The 20,198-nt window shown below is 40.4% G+C and overlaps 1 protein-coding gene across 19 annotated transcripts in view; it reads right to left on the bottom strand.

The window, feature by feature from the left end:
• Tenm3 (teneurin transmembrane protein 3) overlaps window positions 1-20,198 on the bottom strand; it is a 1,282,613-nt gene that overhangs the window by 92,129 nt on the left and 1,170,286 nt on the right. For 17 of the 19 annotated variants that reach the window (XM_031339793.1, XM_031339792.1, XM_031339791.1 and 14 more), the window contains one exon: window positions 16,926-17,111. The exons of the other annotated variants lie outside the window; for them this stretch is intronic. In XM_031339793.1, coding sequence (XP_031195653.1) covers window positions 16,926-17,111 — 186 coding nt within the window. The remainder of the gene's footprint in view (window positions 1-16,925; window positions 17,112-20,198) is intronic. 19 annotated transcript variants of the gene reach the window in all.

Here is a 20,198-nt window from a genome sequence, read left to right on the forward strand (position 1 = left end):
AAAAAAAAAAAAAAAAAAAAAAAGTCCCCAGAATTTTTATTCTAAGATTAGGGAAAAGCATTTAAAATATTCCACACCATCTAGGAAAGCCAATGAATTTGAATTTCAACATCTAGTAAGTATGATATGGTGTCATATAAAGAAAAATAGCTTGTGCACATATGTGCATAGTGTGTTTTCTTAGAGACCATTTACCCTCCAAACTAGCCCCTCATGAAGATCTGCTTCAAATAGCTTTGACAGTTTGGGCGTTCACTCTTTCCCCCTCTGTTTTTGTTTCAGTTTTGAAATTTGGTGTTTGAATTTTCTGGATGAATATATTGTTCCTCACATTATCTACCAGATAAATCCCTATGCTTTGGTTTGGAAAGTTACTTAAAACAAGACGTTCCCACAGAGAGAAATAATCACTTCCTGATTTAAACCAGGCTATAATGATTTACATCACAGAGAAAAGATGCTTTGAGACTAACCACAGTATTGTTAAGGTTAGCACTAACCTTAAAGGACCACTGTGAGTGAGTTACAGGGCCTCCTACAGGACAATATTTGATATTTCCTTCAGTTTAAAATTTTATGCTCAACTGAGGACTATATAGCTACAGTGGGGGTACTCAGAATGCCTGCCCAGATAAGTCGATGTCAACATATGCAAAGCTTGTCACAAAAGAAGCTATTGTCTGGCACACACTGTGCAGAACTTTGTAACTCACATATGGCAAGATTCCTTGCACTGGATCATATACAGAAACATGTTACCAACACATGTCTCCTTTAGTTCCCAGTCCTTGGGCTTACTGAATGACATAAGGGAAACCCCAGCTTAGGATTTTGTAGATTCAAGGGGGTAGGGGTGGGAGTGGGGTGTAGGACAGGTATATGTTAGTATTCTGATGTGGGAAAATGAAACTAGGCGGAGAGCATTGCTAACGTTAATAAAAATCTTATATGGAATGAGTGTGTAGAGCATATGCTAACAATGTACAGGGCCCTAGGTTCAACTCCCAGGATGCTCTCAAAAGTACAGCCTGGGGAGGCAGATCAGTGGGAGAGCCCATGCTTACTGTGTATAAGGCCCCAAGTTCGAGCCACAGAACAAACATATGCGTGTTATAAAATTTTCTGTCAAATTTTATGTATTTGAGATGCTAAAACCAGAACCTCAGTGTTTCATACGCTGCTAAAACACCAATCAGAGCTGGGGGTGGATGGATGGGAGAGCTGCACTCCTTTAACCCAGCACTCGGGAGGCAGAGGCAAGAGGATCTCTGTGAGTTTGAGGCCAGCCTGGTTTTCACAGTAGGTTCCAGGAAAGCTACAGCTACACAGAAGAACCCTATCTTGAAAAACAAACAAACAAAATATTAATCGGAGAGAAATACTGATTTGTTCCAAATAGATCAGGGGTTATCTACAATCATTACTTCACTAGTCTTTGTATATTTGAAAAAATTCAATTTGGGCTGAGGACGTAGCTCAGCTGCTAGTGTGCTTGCCTAAGATGCATGGAGTTCAGAGTTCAAACCCCACCATTATATAACTCAGAATGGCTGTTTTATGTAATGGTGCAGGCTTGCAATCCTGGCACTCAGGTGGATGTAGAGGTCATCTTCTATCAGAGGTTCAGAGTCAGAATACGTGACTTACAGAGTTTGAGAGCACCCTAGGTGACATCAAATCCTGTCTCACTAAATTAATAATCAATATTTAAAAATTCTAAAGAAGGAAAAGTTTGTAGACGGTAAATTAGGACAATAGAGCTGCGGCTCTTTCTTACAAGAGTTTTCCTTTTATCTAGGAAAACACTAATTAAAAAGATCAAGTTGCCCTTTTCACTCAGCCCAGATAAACTATAACTTATTTATAAATATGTAGATGTAAATAGGTAATTCTTTCAAAGATGACTTATCAAGAATGCCTTTTTCCTGTATCTAAGGTGAGGAAGTACACAAGGGTATACACATAGCTTTTGATGCCTTTTCCCCTATGGGCATACACCATTGACAAATATAATCCACCCATTTCCTACAAGTAAATTGTTCAGTGACCAAAGTCTGATAAAAGTATTTGGCTTAATAATTTCAGGTGACATAGAAACTAGATATAAACTTATATTTTGCAAAGGGACACACATTTTTCAACAGCTTCCAACCTTTTCAAATCCTTCCTAGTATAGATTAATGTTCTTTAACCTTATTTGGTTTTTGTAATTGTTATTTTTATTTGAGACACTCTGAGTGCTATTAATAGATATATTTCAAACCTTCCTAAAAATCTTTCAAACTTCCTTGAAAAAAAATCATAAACACATGGCATTTTATTATTGAGCAGTGACTGTTACTTCATCTGTTTCTATGGCAATTCAGATTTTTATGATAAATGGTTATTAGTTTATTATGAAAAAAAGGATTTCTACTCTATAAAAACATACATGAACAACTAAAAATGATTTACCAGGCAGCTTCAGCTGGTTCTTCAGCACATGAGCTCAGCAATGGCTCTTATGGGCTTGGAATGAGGTTGTCTTGTACATTAGTTATATACCTATAGTGAAGGTCTACAGATTAAGTTCTCGTAACTGAAGTTTCCTCAAGGCCTAATAGCTTTGCCTTATAATATAGCAAATCTATGAAGGCCACTTTACGTTATTTCTCAGGCCATGGTATTCGCTTAGCAGATACTAGGCATTACTAATTCATCTTATTCCCAGTTTCTATTTGAAAAACCCATACTCATGAGGTAACTTATAATGATGATGATTATTATATGTTGTTACTATTATATTACTATCATATATTAATTATACAATAATAATAATAATCATTATTATTTTAAGAAACCAGAAAGAAGGAGAAAGTTTGACTTTAAGCAAATGAACTGGGGGCTGCTAATGATTTGTTCTGCACACTGCATGAAATGGCCTCTGGCCTATGAATGCCAGGCCAGGATGGGTCCCTCATTCTTCAGTTCAATATATAGTCCTTTGGTAGGATCATTATTTATATGAGTGAGTTCATTCTCTGAGGGGAGTACAACCTCATTGTGTGTGTGTGTGTGCACATGCGCAAGTCAGGAAAAGTTTTCTTCCATGTCATTCAAAGAATTCTGTTGACTTAGCTATACCACAATATTAAATGATTTGTGATCCAGCTTTTTAAATGAAAGCATACCACTGCTTCACTCTTGGTTTCATTTCAGGAAGGTAATTTAACATCTTCTAAATGAGCTTGAGTGTCCACATAAGTATCCAAACAATCCCGTCAGAAGTCCATGTTAGCGTTGCAGTAACTTAAAGGGAGCCAGGGCCTTCAACTGGCCTCTTTTCCATGCACATCTCTATCGTCTACTGGGAGCTTGCTGGGAACTTTGCATTCTATTTTCACTACGAAATGTACTGAGCAGATGGAATATACATTGTTAACTTTTATAGCAGACTGCGATAAATTTAAATTTGGGCCTCTTCATTTTGGAGTACAGGAAGACCATTCTCAGCCTAGACAAGCTTTTCAGAAGTGTGGGTGACCCATGGATATGAACTTGAGCATCTAGACTTTCACTGTGTGGCTTGGGCTTATACAGGTCACAGCTTGAAGGACATCAGACTACAGTGCTAGGAAGAGTTAAAAAGTAAATGAGATCACCACATAGATTTTCCTCTTTTCACATTTCAGGCCAGCTATACCGCTGCCATTTTCCTTTCCATAGGCTGGATGTATGGGATGGGATGTATGGATGTATGGGATGACTCGCCTTCATGATAATCATTACTGGGGACTCTCTGTACAAGTCAAGAGCTGGGCTGACTGTGAAATGCACTATTTTTTCCCTCATGGTTTGTACAGGGACTAATGAATGGATACCTGCTGCCATTAATCCACAATTAGATCACATGTTTAACTGCATGCTTTCTATGCACGCATATATAAATATTAATTTCGGATAGAAAGGGGATCATTCGGCACCATAACAATTAAACAGCTGTAACCTGTCTCGGCGTGTTAACGGATGGAACTTCGGGCAAACTCCATAGGCAGATGGTTTTACCCACCCATGCTTAATGTTAAAGACTTAAAAAAAAAAAAGGTGTTGACAAATCAGAACCAGTCTGCATAGTTTTAATGCAAATCGGTCAATTTGCAATGTAGATTGCCCTAAAAAACTAATTTGGCGTATAGGAAAAAAATTAAGCTTGGTGGTTAAAGGAAGGCATTATATCACATTTAGAGGTAGTAGGCTCCCCACCAACATAATTATTTACTAATTTCATTCAACCAACAGAGTTTAATGGAAAAGCATCTGGCAATGGATTCATATTTAAGGACCTCCTTTCCTTCTTAATTTACCCAAGGCACACGCCTGTTGAATCCCAGAAATGATAGCCGTATTTCAGACGGTTGTTTTCCACTTTCATTAAGGGGGCACTCAGACAGGAGAGGGTCATTGACCCTCTCATGAAGAACCGTAGGAAAAAAATTGGCTTCGGTCACACCGTTATTTGTGAATACAGTAAATAGGCCAGGGTTGGGGAAGCCACTGCTTTTCGGATGAGCTATCAGCACAGGAAAATCTGTCCTTTGGAATTAGGTAGGTCCCCATGCCTGTCTAAGAAACACCTGCCCCATGTCTGGTTCTATTGGCAGTAGATAGAGGAAGAAGAGACCCACAAGTGGCTAAGGTGCAGAGAAGAGACGGCAGAATACTTAGCCTAAATGGGACATATATACTATGCCTCCTCCTTGCAAGGCGCAGGGATCATTGTGGAAGAGGGATTCGAAAGAGTGTGAGAGTCAGATATGGCGGACAAGTGCAGAGAAGCTGTCTTCTGGACACAGCAGGGCAGTGGTGCACACAAGACCTGCCCGAGCCCAAGCCAGACCAAATCCCAGCATGGGAATGGGAGTTGGGCAGGAAATCTACCTGGGAGCTGTTAGCAACTGCTGAGTGCTGGGAAAGAGAGACAGTTCTCTCCAAGGGTGAGGTTCCCAGTAAGTGAGTCACACTCCAGCGGAAAGAGACAGCTAAGAATACTGGGGTAGCACAAACTGGTCTTGATGGGTTTAAAGAAATGGACACAAATTTGGGTGATTAGGGGAGTGTGGTTGGATACTATTAAAATGTATAAGAAACTCTCAAAGAACTACTACACTTATAAAAACTTATATAGATGCATGCCTTTAATCCCAGCCACTTGGAAGGCAGAGGCAGGCTCTGGCAGATCTCTGTGAGTTCGAGGCCAGCCTGGTCTACAGAATGAGTTCCAGGACAGCCAGGGATACACAGAGAAACCTGCATTGAAAAACAAACAAAACTTTATACAGATGAAGGTGAAAGCAACCAGCAACCGAACGGGCAGGTGAAAAGGAAACTCGTAGGATGAAAAGAGGCTGCTTTCCACAGTATGCATGAAACGACAATCTGCCAGGGAGAGACTGAGTCAGCACTGCGTAGAGGAGTAAGACAGTGTTTGGAACTGTGGGCTTTATTCTTTCACCCTTACAATAAAGTAAATCAAAATCTACTGTGTTGTGTGCATGGTGAGCATGCATGCAATCTATCTATCTATCTATCTATCTATCTATCTATCTATCTATCTATCTATCTATCTATCTACCTATCTATCTATCAATCTATCATTTCTCTCTCTACCTTCTCTCTCTCTCCTGTCTGTCTGTCTGTCTGTCTATCCATCCATCCATCTTTGAGATAAGGCCTCTCACTAAACTTTGTGTTCAGTGACTATCAAGACTGTTTGGCCAGCAAACACTTGGCATCGTCCTGTCTCTGACTCCCAGTGCCGGGATTATAGATGCATTACCCATGCTAAGCTTCTTACATGGTGCTGAGCTCTCAACTCAGCTCCTCATGCTTGTAAAACAAATACTTTACTCAGTGACCAATTTTCTCCAACCCTCAAACTAACTTTTTATCCACTTCCTTAGGATGCTATTACTCTTAGCATATAAGAAAAATCACCTAAACTGCATATTAGTACCTCCCTAGCTGCCTGGCTCTTTAAGTTACCTGGGTAGAGTTGTGGGAACGATGATGCGGCCTTTCTAGCCTTTGTCTGCTTTGCACATGCCCCGGAATAGTTGAAAATAATATTTTGCAACTATTTGCAACATTTGGCTTCACTTCCTAATGCCATGACTCTTTACTTTCCAACAAAAAGGCTTCCGGCGAACTTGGCAAAAACTGAAGAGAATATTTTTTACTTTTATTCTTCGTTCAACTGTATATCCAGCCAACTGAGTTTTAAAAACCAATGAGATGAGAGGTTTTAGTGGTAACTACAGTCTTAAAAATGGTTCTTAAATGACGCAAATCAACAAGGTACTCCACACTGAAAACAACATTCCAGCGTGTTAGCATAGAACCAATGGCAAGTTTACATAAAACAATATGATATAAAACTGACATGTACCTCAGTAAGCCTTTACTCGGCGTTAGGAATCAAGAAATATTACTCCAGAGCATGCTGCCTGGTGTCTTAAGTGCTTTGATCTGAGGGTGAACAAGGTTTCTAGGACCTCCTCCTACCTGCTTGTGGCGGAGAGGTGGTGTCTCTGAAACTGCTTGATCCACCTAAGGTAACTCCCTTTTGGAGGAGCAGTATCCCTGGTCCAGGATGCCACAAACATCTTATTAAGCAGAGTCTGGCCCTTGCCCTTCTAAGATGTGTTATTTGCATTTCTTTTGTGTATTTGGTTCCTCCCATCTCTATGGTTTGCACCTCCTGGGAGTTTCCATGTCCCAATTCTATCTTGTTACCTTCCCCAGAAACTTTCTGCAGCTTTTTATACTTGAACCACCTGACCCCTTGACTTTTTGTATTCCGTGTACAGTCACCATGCAAACTTGTCCAGCAGCGTCACATTTACATCTTACTTTCCCATTAATCTACTGTTTGTTTTTATTGTAAAACTGTCCTATTGATCTGTCTCTCACCATCTTACATATATTATAGCCTTGAGTGACTAAGTCTTCAGGAAGTAAGTTGAAACCTCCTTCCTCCCCTGCATCTGTTAATATCTTTCAGAAAACGCTTAACCAAATGAACTGATTTAGGATGAGAATGAGATTTAAGGAACAACGGAAGTCTTAGACACAGCATAGAACATGTTAACTTAAGTTAATGGAAATCTTAAAGTTGATGGAAATCTTAAGTCAATAAAAATCATAGACACAGTAGAGAAATTATTAATTTAAATTAATGAATTAAAACAATTCCTTGAGGGCCGAGAATATAGCTTGGAGGTACATAATCTACTTGGCATGTATCAAGTCTTGGGTCCAAACTCTAGCAGCACTGTCCCAATCCCCTCAATTCTTTAGTAATTCTGATTTCTAAGTTGTTTTCCCCAACATATAGTACCCCTACACAGAAAGTTAGTTGAGCTCTAACTAAAACTTGCTAGGAAACCATGTATGTTCTGGTGGGAAATATATAGAAGCTAGTATGAAAAAGAAGTAAGGTTGTTCAGATCTGAGAACTGAGACGTACTTCAAGAAACCCAAGTGAATATAAAGCAACACAAAAATCACTGGCATTCTCTTCTGTTCTGCTCCCAATGAAAAAAACTCTCAGGGGCTTTAACCCTCTGCTTTTTTTTTCCTGAAAGCTGATGCTTCTGAAGCCATGCCTTCCAGTAAGTTGGGTGAGAAAAAGCTTAATGCAGGCACCAATTTAGTAACCAACTCTTAACAGAGGAGGTAGGCTTGAGAGGAATCTGAGCATAATCTCTTATCACAAGATAGAAATCATTTATCATACCGCAGCTAGGAAAGTAGGTGAGAAAGATTTCTTTGAAAGATCTCGAATGTCCCATCCTTACAGGCGATGTGTAAATCACCTGCGTGGAAAAACTGTATGTGAATACCAGATACATTCACCCACAGGACAATCACTGACGTTCACAATTGACTTTCAGATGTCCCTCACATTGTTCCCTTCCTAATGCACGGAACACATTAACAGCTTCCTAAGGGACACACCTGTCACGAAGATGTACCTCTCAGCCACACTGTTATCTTTTGACTGACATTCTCAGGCTGATGATGCCGTCGCCTCCTAATAAATCACAGTATCAAGGACAGGGCAGAAAACAGTGAGACTGGGCAGAAGAGAGGAGCGCTCCAACAGCAAATGCTGACTATGCTCAGATTTTACCCCATCCTTAGGGATAAGGAAATGGGTACCCTAAGAAATAATCTCTCCCCATGACTGGAGAACACTTGTTGCAGCAGTCCACTGGATGGTGATTTTACAAATTCTATAGAAAGCCAAGGCAACTGAAGATTCAAATCTAAGCCTTTTTCCCCCTAAGGATTTGAATGGTATGAGAATATAATTTAATTATTTGGTACTTTCTATATTCATCCTGTCATAATACATACATCATACATAGGAAGTATATAAATGCAGAAGGGCAGAACTGAATGGAATACTACAGACTTAATGTAACACATTTCAAAAACATTGAAAGAAGTGTAAATTTATTACAACTCTGTTGCTTTATGGGCGTAAATTATAAAAGCAGAAATCAAACCCTTTGACGTGCAGCATCTGAGGCTGAACCTGTCAGAAACACAGAGTCTCACTTAGTCAGGCTCCACCAGAACCTCCGAATCAGATTCCATTGGCTGAGTGCACGCTCAGTCAGCAGACGTTAGACCATCAAGTGAAAGACACTGACCGGAAGCATGGCTCTACCGCTGTTCGCAACCCTGGCCATCCCTGAGTTGAACCCACAGCTCCATGGCTTTTTGTGATGCAATCAGTATATGTGAAAAAAAATCAAAACAAAACAAAGAGTGATTCATATGGGAGGGACAAGAACCACTCGAAGGTGAAATAAACCGCACCAAAGTAGACAGCTCCCATTGCAGAGACACCCAAATTCCTTCCCTTCCTCGAAGACCTGACACAGGCTAAGTGGAGAAACACGCATGTCTTGGAGGCACCTTTTAGAGTAAAGATAGCACTGACATCCTAATGAAAGAGGGTGCCCATCTCTTAGAGAGGCCAGAGCAAGCAGGTTTGCACTTGTGGCAACCAGACTGAATGTCCTCATTTAAGAAATTTATCAATTCTGAAGGTATTATGGAAGATAAAGGAGTGTACATAAAACTGTTAAGTGAACAAGTTAGGGCTCAAATGAGAAAAATAATGTTGGAGAGGCCCCAGATAGACACTTCCGTTAACCTCAATAGAAGAAATCAGACATCAGAAAACCAGATTGGTTTCATGAACAGATGATGCTCAGTGAGCTTAGAAGGGGGCGTTCCTCCATTCCCTCAGGAGCCGCTCTGCCTGAGTCACATCCAACTTCATATCAGCTTAGCATCGGGTAGCACTTTCCTTAACAAGCCATTGTGCTATACACGCCACGGAAGGCTTTTCAGCCTCCCTGACTGTCTACTGCCCAGAAGGCTTAGGAAAATGTCCTTCAGATCAACCCCGTACAGAATGGCTCCATGCTGACCCATCCTGCACTATGGATCGCAGGTACTTCCCAGCACACTGGGAAGAGAAGGAGTTAATCCTCGTACCCAGCAGGCATCCCTGTTTCTTAGAGGCAATGGGTGGAGCCTGAGAGATGGTTCTGGAAGAAGGTAGTGGTTGGTCTCAGTCCACTAATGGTCAGCCCAGGTACCTCTATGTGGGATTTGCTTTGTGCCCAACACTCTCAGCAGCTCCAGGAGGGAGCTAGGTAATTTTATTCCCACCTCTGAGGAAACAGAGACACTGGAGACCTCTACTATACCTTCTTATCATGCAACAGATAGCACGTGATCCAGCGGGGGTGGGTGGGTGGGTGGGTGGGTGGGGGCATGGTAGACTTAAGTTTATTTGTGGTAGTGATGGTTGAAATGCTTATAACATGGGAAGGACACTCTCTTTAAGAAAGATAACCTCAAGAGAGATGAAGTGCTATACGAAAAGTAAAGGATTATTCGGAACAAGGAAGATCGCCACAAAGGCAGAAAAATTTTAAAGGCAGAAAAATTTTAAGTTGACTAACAGCGCAAATGTCAGAAAAGCTATATGATGGTTCCTAAATGCCGGCTGTTGTCTCTAAACAGCCATTTTCTCTAAGACTGCAGGACAACAGTCACTTTGTCTCCTTAAAGTGACAATGATTTTGTAATGTTTCTATAGAGCTGAGAAAGATAATTTGGCCTTCATTCAATGTGAAGTGTAACATGCATCTGTGCACAAGGAGGAGTATGTAGGAAAGGAGGCTGGACTAGAAAGAGGCAGAGGTCCTAAGTGAGTTGTAAATGTCACAGTAACACGTGGCTGTGTGAAATCCGGGTTCCTTTGTGGGACCTTCGAGCCGGTTAGTAAGATGAGAGACCTGATGCTTAAGCATTAGCAGCCTCCCAGAAAAGCTGGCTCCGTCCAAGACTCAGGCAGCTTGGTGTGACTTCTTGCTTACCCCATCTTCTTTATTGACTGACAGGAAACTGAATGGTCCCAGAGCACTGGTACACAGATGTGTAGAAGTAACTCTGACCCACTTGTGTGTGTATGTGTTTGTTGATTACAAGTAGCATTTGAACAAAAAGATACTTTAAAAATTCCATGTGGTCTTCTTATTATATTAATTCTAATTTTGTGTGTGTGTGTGGGCACTATGAAAAAAATTGCCGAAAGTTATCAAACAACTCTATTTGTAATTTAAACAAAGCACTCATACATTCTTATTTTTCCAAACTGTCACTTCGTTTTCCACCTGACTGCTCTTACACTCTTGTAGGAGATAAGATTGGGAACAGCAGCCTATGTGGCCACGCTGGTAAAGGTTTGCATCCTTTCCTCTCCCATATTGCTCAGCGGCTAACTCCCCAGCTGCTACGGTTCCTTCTCTTGTTTCCTGGTTCCTTTTCTGTTTCCTGTCTTCCATATTGCAAAGCTCAGGGCAACCACACTGTTTAATAGAACTTTGTGGAGTACAGTATACCTAAGTTTTGTCTGGGCAAACAAAGCGCGTCTTTGTGATCATTAATGATTGTGTCTCCCAGTGTACTAAGGAATTAGAATAAAAACAAATAGTCAGCCTTTTGTAGCTTAAAACATTAGTATTTCCCCTAGGTCAAATTCCCATTTGAATTGCCTCAAAGTATGTGAAGAAAAAATAAAAAACAAAAAACAATGCTGTTCAATAGATGGCCCTATATTTGAGATGTTACAAGAAGAAAAACTATCATGGTGTTTCTTACCTTCTCTTTATATCATGATTTCACAAAAAAATTCTTTAACCCCAACCCAGACACACAGCTTCTCATTAACCAATATCCACCCTGACATAAGGCTCTGTCTTATAACATGACAGGAATTCTGTTAACTTTTTAAATAAATGCCTTTGGCAATTTGTTTTTTATTTTACATTTTTAAGATTCCCTATGTTCTTGGGATGGACCTGAACTTGTGATCCTCCTGCATCAGACTCATGGACCTCCAGAACTTACCAGTTTCACAATATTTTTTGTTTTGCTTTTTAAATGTCAACACCTAAGCCATGGTCTGAGCTGCAGTTTGTCTCATTTTACTTAACAAGAAAATTAAGACTCAAAGCTATTAAACTCTTCTTTATAAGTACTTTATATTTAGAGAAGGTGCTATAATTAATAGGATAGTGTTTTATCTAACTGAAACAATTCTTTGATGTATGTAACATTCACCTTCTTCGTCAGAGGATATGTATGTAGAGAGTGTCAATGGATTAATTGTTCAATGTCACTTAATGGTTCAGCAAAGACACACGTCCACAGGTTCTCAGACATCAGAACACTGTACTCTAAAATCTCACATAAATACTAATTATCATAATCTCTTCCCATCAGAAAAAGACTCCAAGTGAGGCTAAGAACAGTGGAGGCACTAGTTATGCTGAACCACAGAAATGACTTAAAGACATATCTTTGAAAAAATTCAGAGCCTGTGTACTTCAAAAAGTTACACTGCCTTTTAAAGGGGACAGTATTCAGCATCTATCACAGAGAAGCCATTCAATGATGCTTACTGGGTAAAATAAGTGAATTCATACATAAAAAGTAATGGGGGGTTGGCAGGGGATATCTACAAAGTGGACCTCTGGACTTCTTCAGAAGTGAAGACAACCCCTTCCTGTGGCAAAAGGAGACTGAGTCAGCCAGGGAATCCTGTGCTTAGATCTACTACCTCTGCATAGTCAACAGAAACCATCAACAGTTAAGACATCCTGGAACTGCAAGTGACCTCCAGAGTCCTCCAGATAGGGCAAGCATCCAAGAGACTTAATCCTTTGGGATAACGGATAGAATGGAAGGAAATTAAAAGCTGCTCCACTTCTAAAATTAACACGAAAGAGAAAATGGAATGTTCATTTGCACATACCTACAGAATTCTGACAGATTGTTAAGGGTTACTGGAATGGAGATGCAACTATTGGGGGGGGGGGTTCTCCAAGATTTAAGTATGTTCTCCAACCCTGTGATCCTCACCATTATTAATATAAGCCTATTTGCTTCCATTTGGTTCCCTGGAAAAGTGAAAAGTACCAGCGGGCTTGAGAAGACACTCAGGCACCTACAGAGCTCGCAGAGCTGAGCCTTCTAGTCCGTTGTGACATCTCTTTATAGGAGAGAACAGTCAAATGTTATTCAACACCCCTATGGCCTCTTCAGGACTCAGTCTCATCTCTGATCTCAATACACTCAGATAGACATAAATGGATAATGAAGGGAAAAAAAAATCTTTTCAATAGATGCTAAAAAGAAAAGGCCTTGTGGAAATTATAGATTGACGAATGCTCAAAGCCAGGCAATTAGGACTTCTCACTGCCCAGGACATTCAGTTAACTTTGCACTCCGCTAATAAGGGACATGCAGAAGACGCGGAGACAGAATTTGCGCTGCTTCTATGGCCACTAAAGTGGAAGCACACAGGCCAACGGCAGACAACTCTCCCTTCTTTTACCTGAGCCAGGAGATTGGACCAAACCAACCAACCAACCGAGTTGCCTTCTCATGTGTATGGGTTCTAAGTCTATTCCAGTTAAACGCGGTGATAGGAACTCACTCAGTTTGATCAGAACACACCACCCTATCTTGCAGTTTACACATTTGAACTTACCAGATACTAGTTTTAAACCTGACTCACATCAACTCTCACAGAGCACAATCGTTTAATCTTAAATATCGTGATAGCCACGTGATACTCAAATCACGCCAATTATTGTTTATAAGATATTTAATTCCACTCCACATGTTTTTTTTTTTTTTTTTTTTTTTTTTTTTTTTTTTTTTTTTTTTTTACTTGCTTCTGGGGTCCTCTACCCTATCCTTACATGCTTCCTATCTCAGGAGAAACAAACATGGGATGTGTGTAGGAGAATTCTCCCACCTGTGGATGAGCCACAGCCTAACATGATTGTTATTACAATCTCGGGGCTACACTAGTGTTATGGCCTATTACTGTCAAGCCATGTCAATGACGAGTGCTGCTGCCTGTACGAGTGTGGCTCTTCCATTAACAGCTCCTTTGTTTCTTAATTTGTAAAAGGGCCCAATATTCCTAAGTGCCTTCTAGGAGGAAGAGAAAGATATACCTTTTAAACACAATATTCCTGAAAAATTAGTCTCCTGTTACTTTATTTTTTCATCTGCACACATCGCTAGTAAAAGCATAGTCCAAGAAAGGAGGCCTTGGGACAAGCCCTGTGGATGGATATGCCTACTTTGTGGAACTCGTCACTTATAACAAGAGGAAGATATGACCAGACTAATAAAAATATCAGCATGGGACCCTCCAAGTGAGAGCAAGTTTCTGGTGAGTATTCTCTGTTCTCAACTCTTTTACTACCAACATGCCCATGGAGCCGAATTTATGAAGTCAGGTGACCGATGGATACTCTTTTGCTTTCCATCGGGAACCTGTGTTTGCTTCTAACTGTTTAATTTCTCCTTCACCTCTCTTTCAATTAACCTCCCTGCTTGTATTCTATGGAATGACACACAATATGGAGGAAGGAAAAGAAAATCTTGCTGATTTATGAGGAGTCTCTCGTAAGATGACAGTTTCTTTCGGCCAGATACGCGTTGGAACTGGGAGGAATGGTAACCGTCCCAAATGGGGACGTGTTTCACCCTTCCTGGTTGCCTTGCCAATGGCTCACATGTGGCCCTTGGGCTTCACTGTGGCACACACAGAAGCAGACAGAAGAAGGGCAAAACTGGAATCATTCTAGCAGTGTGAAAGAGCAAAGTAGGACTTCACAGGATCTCTACACTCTTCTTTTTGGTGCTGCTGAGAATTGAGCCCAGGGCCTTCTGTATGCTGGGAAAACATTTTACCACAGAGCTATGTCCTCAGCTCTAAGGGGGCTCTACGTCTTTTAAAAGGTTCACATCCAGATAGGTCCTTTATTTCCTGTACTGGAGTATAAAGCAACACAATTAATGGAAATAACAGAAAACAGAATCGTTAACCAACAATGCAAGGAACAGTTCAACTGCAATTAAAAAGACCCAGTACTAACTAAAATCCTGTTCTGTTTCCAAAAAGCTAGGAAACCTTTTGGAAGAATGTATCCATAGGAAATTGTGTAAAGTCCATGCCAGCGAGGACACAGTAACAGACCAGCTTGTTGGGTGGCTACTGGGTGACAAGTTATATGTACCTATTGTAGCTTCCTGGTACATTTCTGATTTCTTAAAGCTATGCACATGTATTTGCTGTTTTCCATAGGATATATGACGAGAAATAGAATTCTTTTGCTCCTAGCTAGAATTAATTTGTGAGGTTTCCTGATATAAGAAGCATCATTTTGTCATCTTGCCTCTGCTGTGGGAGGACTCTGAGATTCTGGTGAGGAGCTGGTTGGACACAGGGACACCGCACTGTCTTTTGTATGTTCAGAGAAAGACATAACATCCTGTTTGTCAGCTGTGTTCTGCCTTAATGTATTTCATGAGCCTCCTGCAAGCCCTGCCCTAGAAGTCTCAGACAGCAGAAGGGAGAGCTACATCAAAGCAGGGATGGCAATTGGGCAAGAGTTATGAATATGGATATTTGTGGCTGATTTCAGAAGACAGAACCATTTCCCAGTGTGAGCAAGTCACCATGGAGGGTCTTGTATAGGTGATGGTGCAGAAGGGATGTTAGAAGCTGGTGGGGCTGGGTCTTGTGTTGCATCTAAAAATGTGGATGCTCCCTATATTGCTACAGGTTCTGAGTCCAGAAGGAGCCCTAAATGCTTGCTCTTCTGAGAGTCTGAGATGACGGTGATCATGGTGAACAGAAGATGGCTCCTCTAGCCTACACCCTTGGACTGTGAGTTTCAGAGGCTCTTTGCTTTGCAGAAATTCTGCACACAGTGATGCATCTCAACATGGAGAAAGGCTAGCACTCCATGGGACTCCAGACTCTGCTATATCCTTCCTTCTTTCTGATCACTATAAACTGTGGCCATGAATCCAGTCACCTCTCAGAGTCCTAAGAGTCTTCACAGACATCACCAAACATGGGGGTGCAGTGGGACCCTTGAAACAGATTTCAGGGATGCCAACAACATTGCAAAAAATTTTACACAAAGTTGGTAAAGACAGAATTGTGCTAACTTAAAAGAAAAAGGTTGACTTTTAATTGTGTGTGGTGTGTGTGTATGTGTGGGCGGGGGAGGGGGGTATGTGCATGTGACTGTCTTATGGTGTGATTTCAATTTTCCTATGATGAAATATCTTGCTGCCCAATTACTGTAAGCAAAATAAGAAGTGGATCATACTTACACATTGCAAGAATACATTAAGTTACTGACATGGTCCCAAATAGCTTCATCAAAATTTTACCCGCTGAGCACAAAATATTGGAGAAAACATGGTGCCTTACCTTCTGAAATTTTTGCTCGCCTGTCACATATAATCATCTTTTAATGAGAAAAGGTAGAAACTTATGACTCACTTTACCTTTTAATGTACTTTATGAGTTGAGCATTTTAATCCTGCAACTTGAAGGCTAAGGGAATATTGCATGTGTTGAGAAGGTGGTAACCTGTTCTAGATTCTTTTGAATCTATGTTAAATGTTGGTTAGGGTACAGCCCTTCTCACCACTTTTTTTTTTTCCTTTTACAAAAACCATTTTTGGTCTGAAAGCTACGGTAAATATTTTATCCAACCTACAGGCATTTGTGAACATCATTATATTTGAAGAAGTGTCAGGCATAAAATGGTTACACTTGGGCTTATTTTAGTTAACTTTCTAATGATGTTGGAATATAAAGCCATTAAAAAAAAAAAAGAAAAGGAAAGAAAAGAAATCAAACCTCTTTGGTAGAAACTCACTGTACCAAAAGCCTCAGAAGGATAATGCTGGAAACGATGGGGCTCAGCAAGCTCGGGTATTTGGGAAAATTTAAAAAACTATGTAAAGGAGAAAGTCTGATTGCTATTGGGAGGTGCAGTATCAACATAGACTCCTAGCAGCCGGGATTTAATGTGTGGAAATGCCACGGTGGCCGGGTGAGCTTTCTGTGGGAGATGTGCCTATGTCCATGAGAGCTGACTAAAAGGCATGGCTCAGAAACAAACTAAAATTTCTTTATGTGAGCCCATTTTTGTGGCCATCATACTAAGCAACAACTACATGTTTCTCTAACAAGAAGTGAATTAGCATTGTTAAATGTAGACAGTATTTAACAACAGAACTCTTCTACATAAGAAATCAAAAGAGAATATGAAGAGGGGAGTTTCTTCCAGGTTGTAAAGAATCCAAGAATTTGACCTCTTTTGCAGTAGATGGAGGGCAGGGAGAAGCATCTAAGGGTTGGGGGTGGAGTCTGGTGACAGACCGCTTATCTATCATGGAGACAACTCTGGGTTTGGTTCCAGCACGGAACGGGAAGTGCAGTAGGTAGCTAGCTAGAAGTCTGGTTGGCCTACCAATTGTGCAGTGCTCTCCATTCCATCCTTGGCTACACTCGCACTTGCCGTCCTTGCAGGTCCCGTGTTCGGCACAGCGAGGGTGGCAAGCTCTCTGATTACACGCTGGGCCTGTCCAGCCTTCTTCACAGCGACAGGAGCCCCCCATGCAGACGCCGTGTGAGCCGCAGTCCACCGAACATATTTCTGTATTGCAAAAAAGAGGAATCCGGGCAAGAGAAAAGAATGGGTTGGGGGTAAGAAGGAGAATTATTAGGAGTTACATCTTCCATTTGTCAAAGTGAAAAGCAAGATCACTGTGCTGTGCACTAAGTCAATTTTGGCATTGATGAGTGGCAATGGTGAATGGTAGGATTTGACATTCTTTCATCTCCTTGAACTTATGGCTGTGTGGATGCATAGAACACACATGATATTTGTTCGGGAAAGTTACTTTATATATAAAGTCATTTTATATATAAATATCAATAAAATATTTTTTATATATTTTGTGTATAAGTATCTACAAAATACTATGTAGATAGAATAGGCCTATATAAATATATAAAGCTACCCCTTGGTACCCAAGAAAGAAACCATACACACTAAAATGATAAAATATTTGAGTTAGCACAGTGTGTCAAGTATTTAACAGAAATCACCTTATCCAGTTACTGGGAAATGAAAAGGGCCGATTGCTAAAGCCACGGCTTAAATTGTTTTAAATATTCAGAAACTTGAAGGAGACTCTCTTACAGAAAGTACATTAGCTTGCTCACGCATGCAGGCGTGCTGGTTAAAGAAGGGAAAATGTTGTTTTTCCTATTTAGTAAACTTGTACTCTCGACAGCTACAAATTGCCTGGCTCACAGAATAGAAAACCAGTTTAATAACAAATACACACACACACATCGACTCTGTCACTTGAAAAACTAAGACTTTCATGACCAAATGCCTTCAAACTGTATAACACTAGATCCACTTAAAAAGGATTCGGATGACTGAAGTCATTTTTTTAAATAAAGCTTTCTTAAGAGCTTTACTTAAGTAGATCTAACGAAGAAAGAGGAAGAAGGGGAAGGAGAGGAACTCTGAAGGATATTTGAATTTTTGTTCTTTCTCTATAAAGTTAACTATGGGTTTTGTCCTAAGACTGCAAAATCATGGTCCTAGTTTTAATTTTTACTCCAAATTCATTTATATCACATAGAAAAGGGATGGTAGCCATAGTTCTTTACAATTAAAAGTAGTAAGTATTTATATCATCACAAACACCTATTCCCACACTGATGATTTGGTCCCCAGATGATATTCCTCAGGGACCATCCTTAACCTCATCTACTTTTGACACCACAGTAATACATTATAAGAACCGTTACAGTGCTTATAAAAGAACACTCAGGACATTAAGTGGGAGAGAGTCGCGTCTCTGCCTTCCCCTCCCCCAATACCATGTTTCTCTATGTCCTTTGAATTAAATTTTTGATTAAGAGACCAAGATGGTTTGATTAACTTCGGAGCAACACAACATCAACCCAGCATCAGGAGAGGAGTTTTGGAGGTCTCCCTTTTATTCAATTGAATCAATTCTTCATTAGGGTGAAGTTGTTTATCAGCGTTTAACACACCGGCTTTGAGCAAGGTGCGTCAATCTTTGTAATGAACTTATTAATTAGAGTTAATTTAATTGAAGTGGAATTGAAGGGCTAATTAATGGACACACTGCTGATGAAGATAGAGGGAAACTCTTGCTTTCAAACCTATTCACTTCATCATGAAAATAATTCATTTTTTTTCTTCTTTTAAAAATAGCTTTGCCCAATGTTCTTCTGGTTATAAATTCTAGTCTCTTATTGAATCTAGATACCTGAAGGTCATTTTCACAGTGTCAAAAGAGAGAGTTGGCAGTGTTTTCCTTCAGGATTCATTTAGTTAAAACCTCAGATTTATATCACTAGTAAATGTTCAGCCACATATGTAAGTAAACAATAATGTTCGGATAAGCTGTAAATAGGAGCTACACAGTGGTCAGAACTGGGCAGACACGAGGTAAGCTGTTTCCCCAGGGTGGGCATGAGCCCCTGGAGAGCACTGCATCCCCAGGGTGGGCACGAGCCCCTGGAGAGCACTGCATCCCTAGGGTGGGCATGAGCCCCTGGAGAGCACTGCTATTTATCCTAAGTTTTCTGTCTTTTCATAGCTGATAATTATGCTTGCTATTTCCCTCTGTTTAATCCTATTCTCCAAAAGAATGCTTCATTTCTTATCCGTTCTCCATCCGGAGTTTCATGTGTTACACTTCTGCTTTGAACTGAGGACATAAAGAAGAACAGAACAAAGATCTCCATCCAGTTTCTATTTTTTCAATCTATATTTTAATTTTTTTTTAAAAAAAAAAATTGAGATAGAATTTTTATTTAGATTCTCTAATTTTATTTAGATTCTCAATTTATAAAGTAATTGTATCAGTATGTATGATATCAAGTCTAAATACAGAATACAAGATATGGATAGCCAATTTAATCTTCAAATTAACATTTGTTTTTCTGTTTTGCTATTCATGGCAGGATGATTTTATGAGGATGGACGCCATTTAAATAAGTAAAACAATCTGAAATAACTGAATGCTCATTTTGGTTCTTATAATTAAAATATTTCTTTCTCCCCCACCCCTCTTTTTTGGTTTTCAAGAGAGGGTTTCTCTGTGTAGCCCTGGCTGTGTTGGAACTCATTCTGTAGACCAGGCTGGCTTCCAAATCAAGCGACCTACCTGCCTTTGTATCCTAAGACCTGGGATTAAAGGCATGCACCATCACTGTCTGGCTAAAATATGTATTTTAAGAGAACTGGACAAACATAGCAAATACAGACTTAGTGTCAGACATTCATGCTTGATAAATATTGGTTGGCAAGGATTTCCTAGTACTCTTTAGTGAGATGGTTAGGCCCTGCTACAATCCAAACTCCATCTTAGGATTTTCTTATTTACCTAAACATGTTGTTTTGTCAGTCACGAATTTTCTAACCAAAGTTCTGGGCTCCCATTTCTACAAAGCAGGCATAAACACACAATAAATGCTACCTTCTTTCAGAGTTATATGTTACGATGAAGGGACAATAGAGGAGGAAGGGGGCGGGCAGGAGAGAAGACAGAGAGGAAGGAGCAGGCGTGAAAAGGAGTGCGAAAGGGCAGGAAGAGAGCATGAGAGAAAGGGGCACTGAGGGAGGGGGCACTGAGGGAGCGGGCACTGAGAGAAAGGGGCACTGAGGGAGGAGGCACTGAGGGAGGGGGCA

This window comes from Mastomys coucha, unplaced genomic scaffold (assembly GCF_008632895.1).
Source record: "Mastomys coucha isolate ucsf_1 unplaced genomic scaffold, UCSF_Mcou_1 pScaffold22, whole genome shotgun sequence".
Taxonomy (NCBI): domain Eukaryota; kingdom Metazoa; phylum Chordata; class Mammalia; order Rodentia; family Muridae; genus Mastomys; species Mastomys coucha.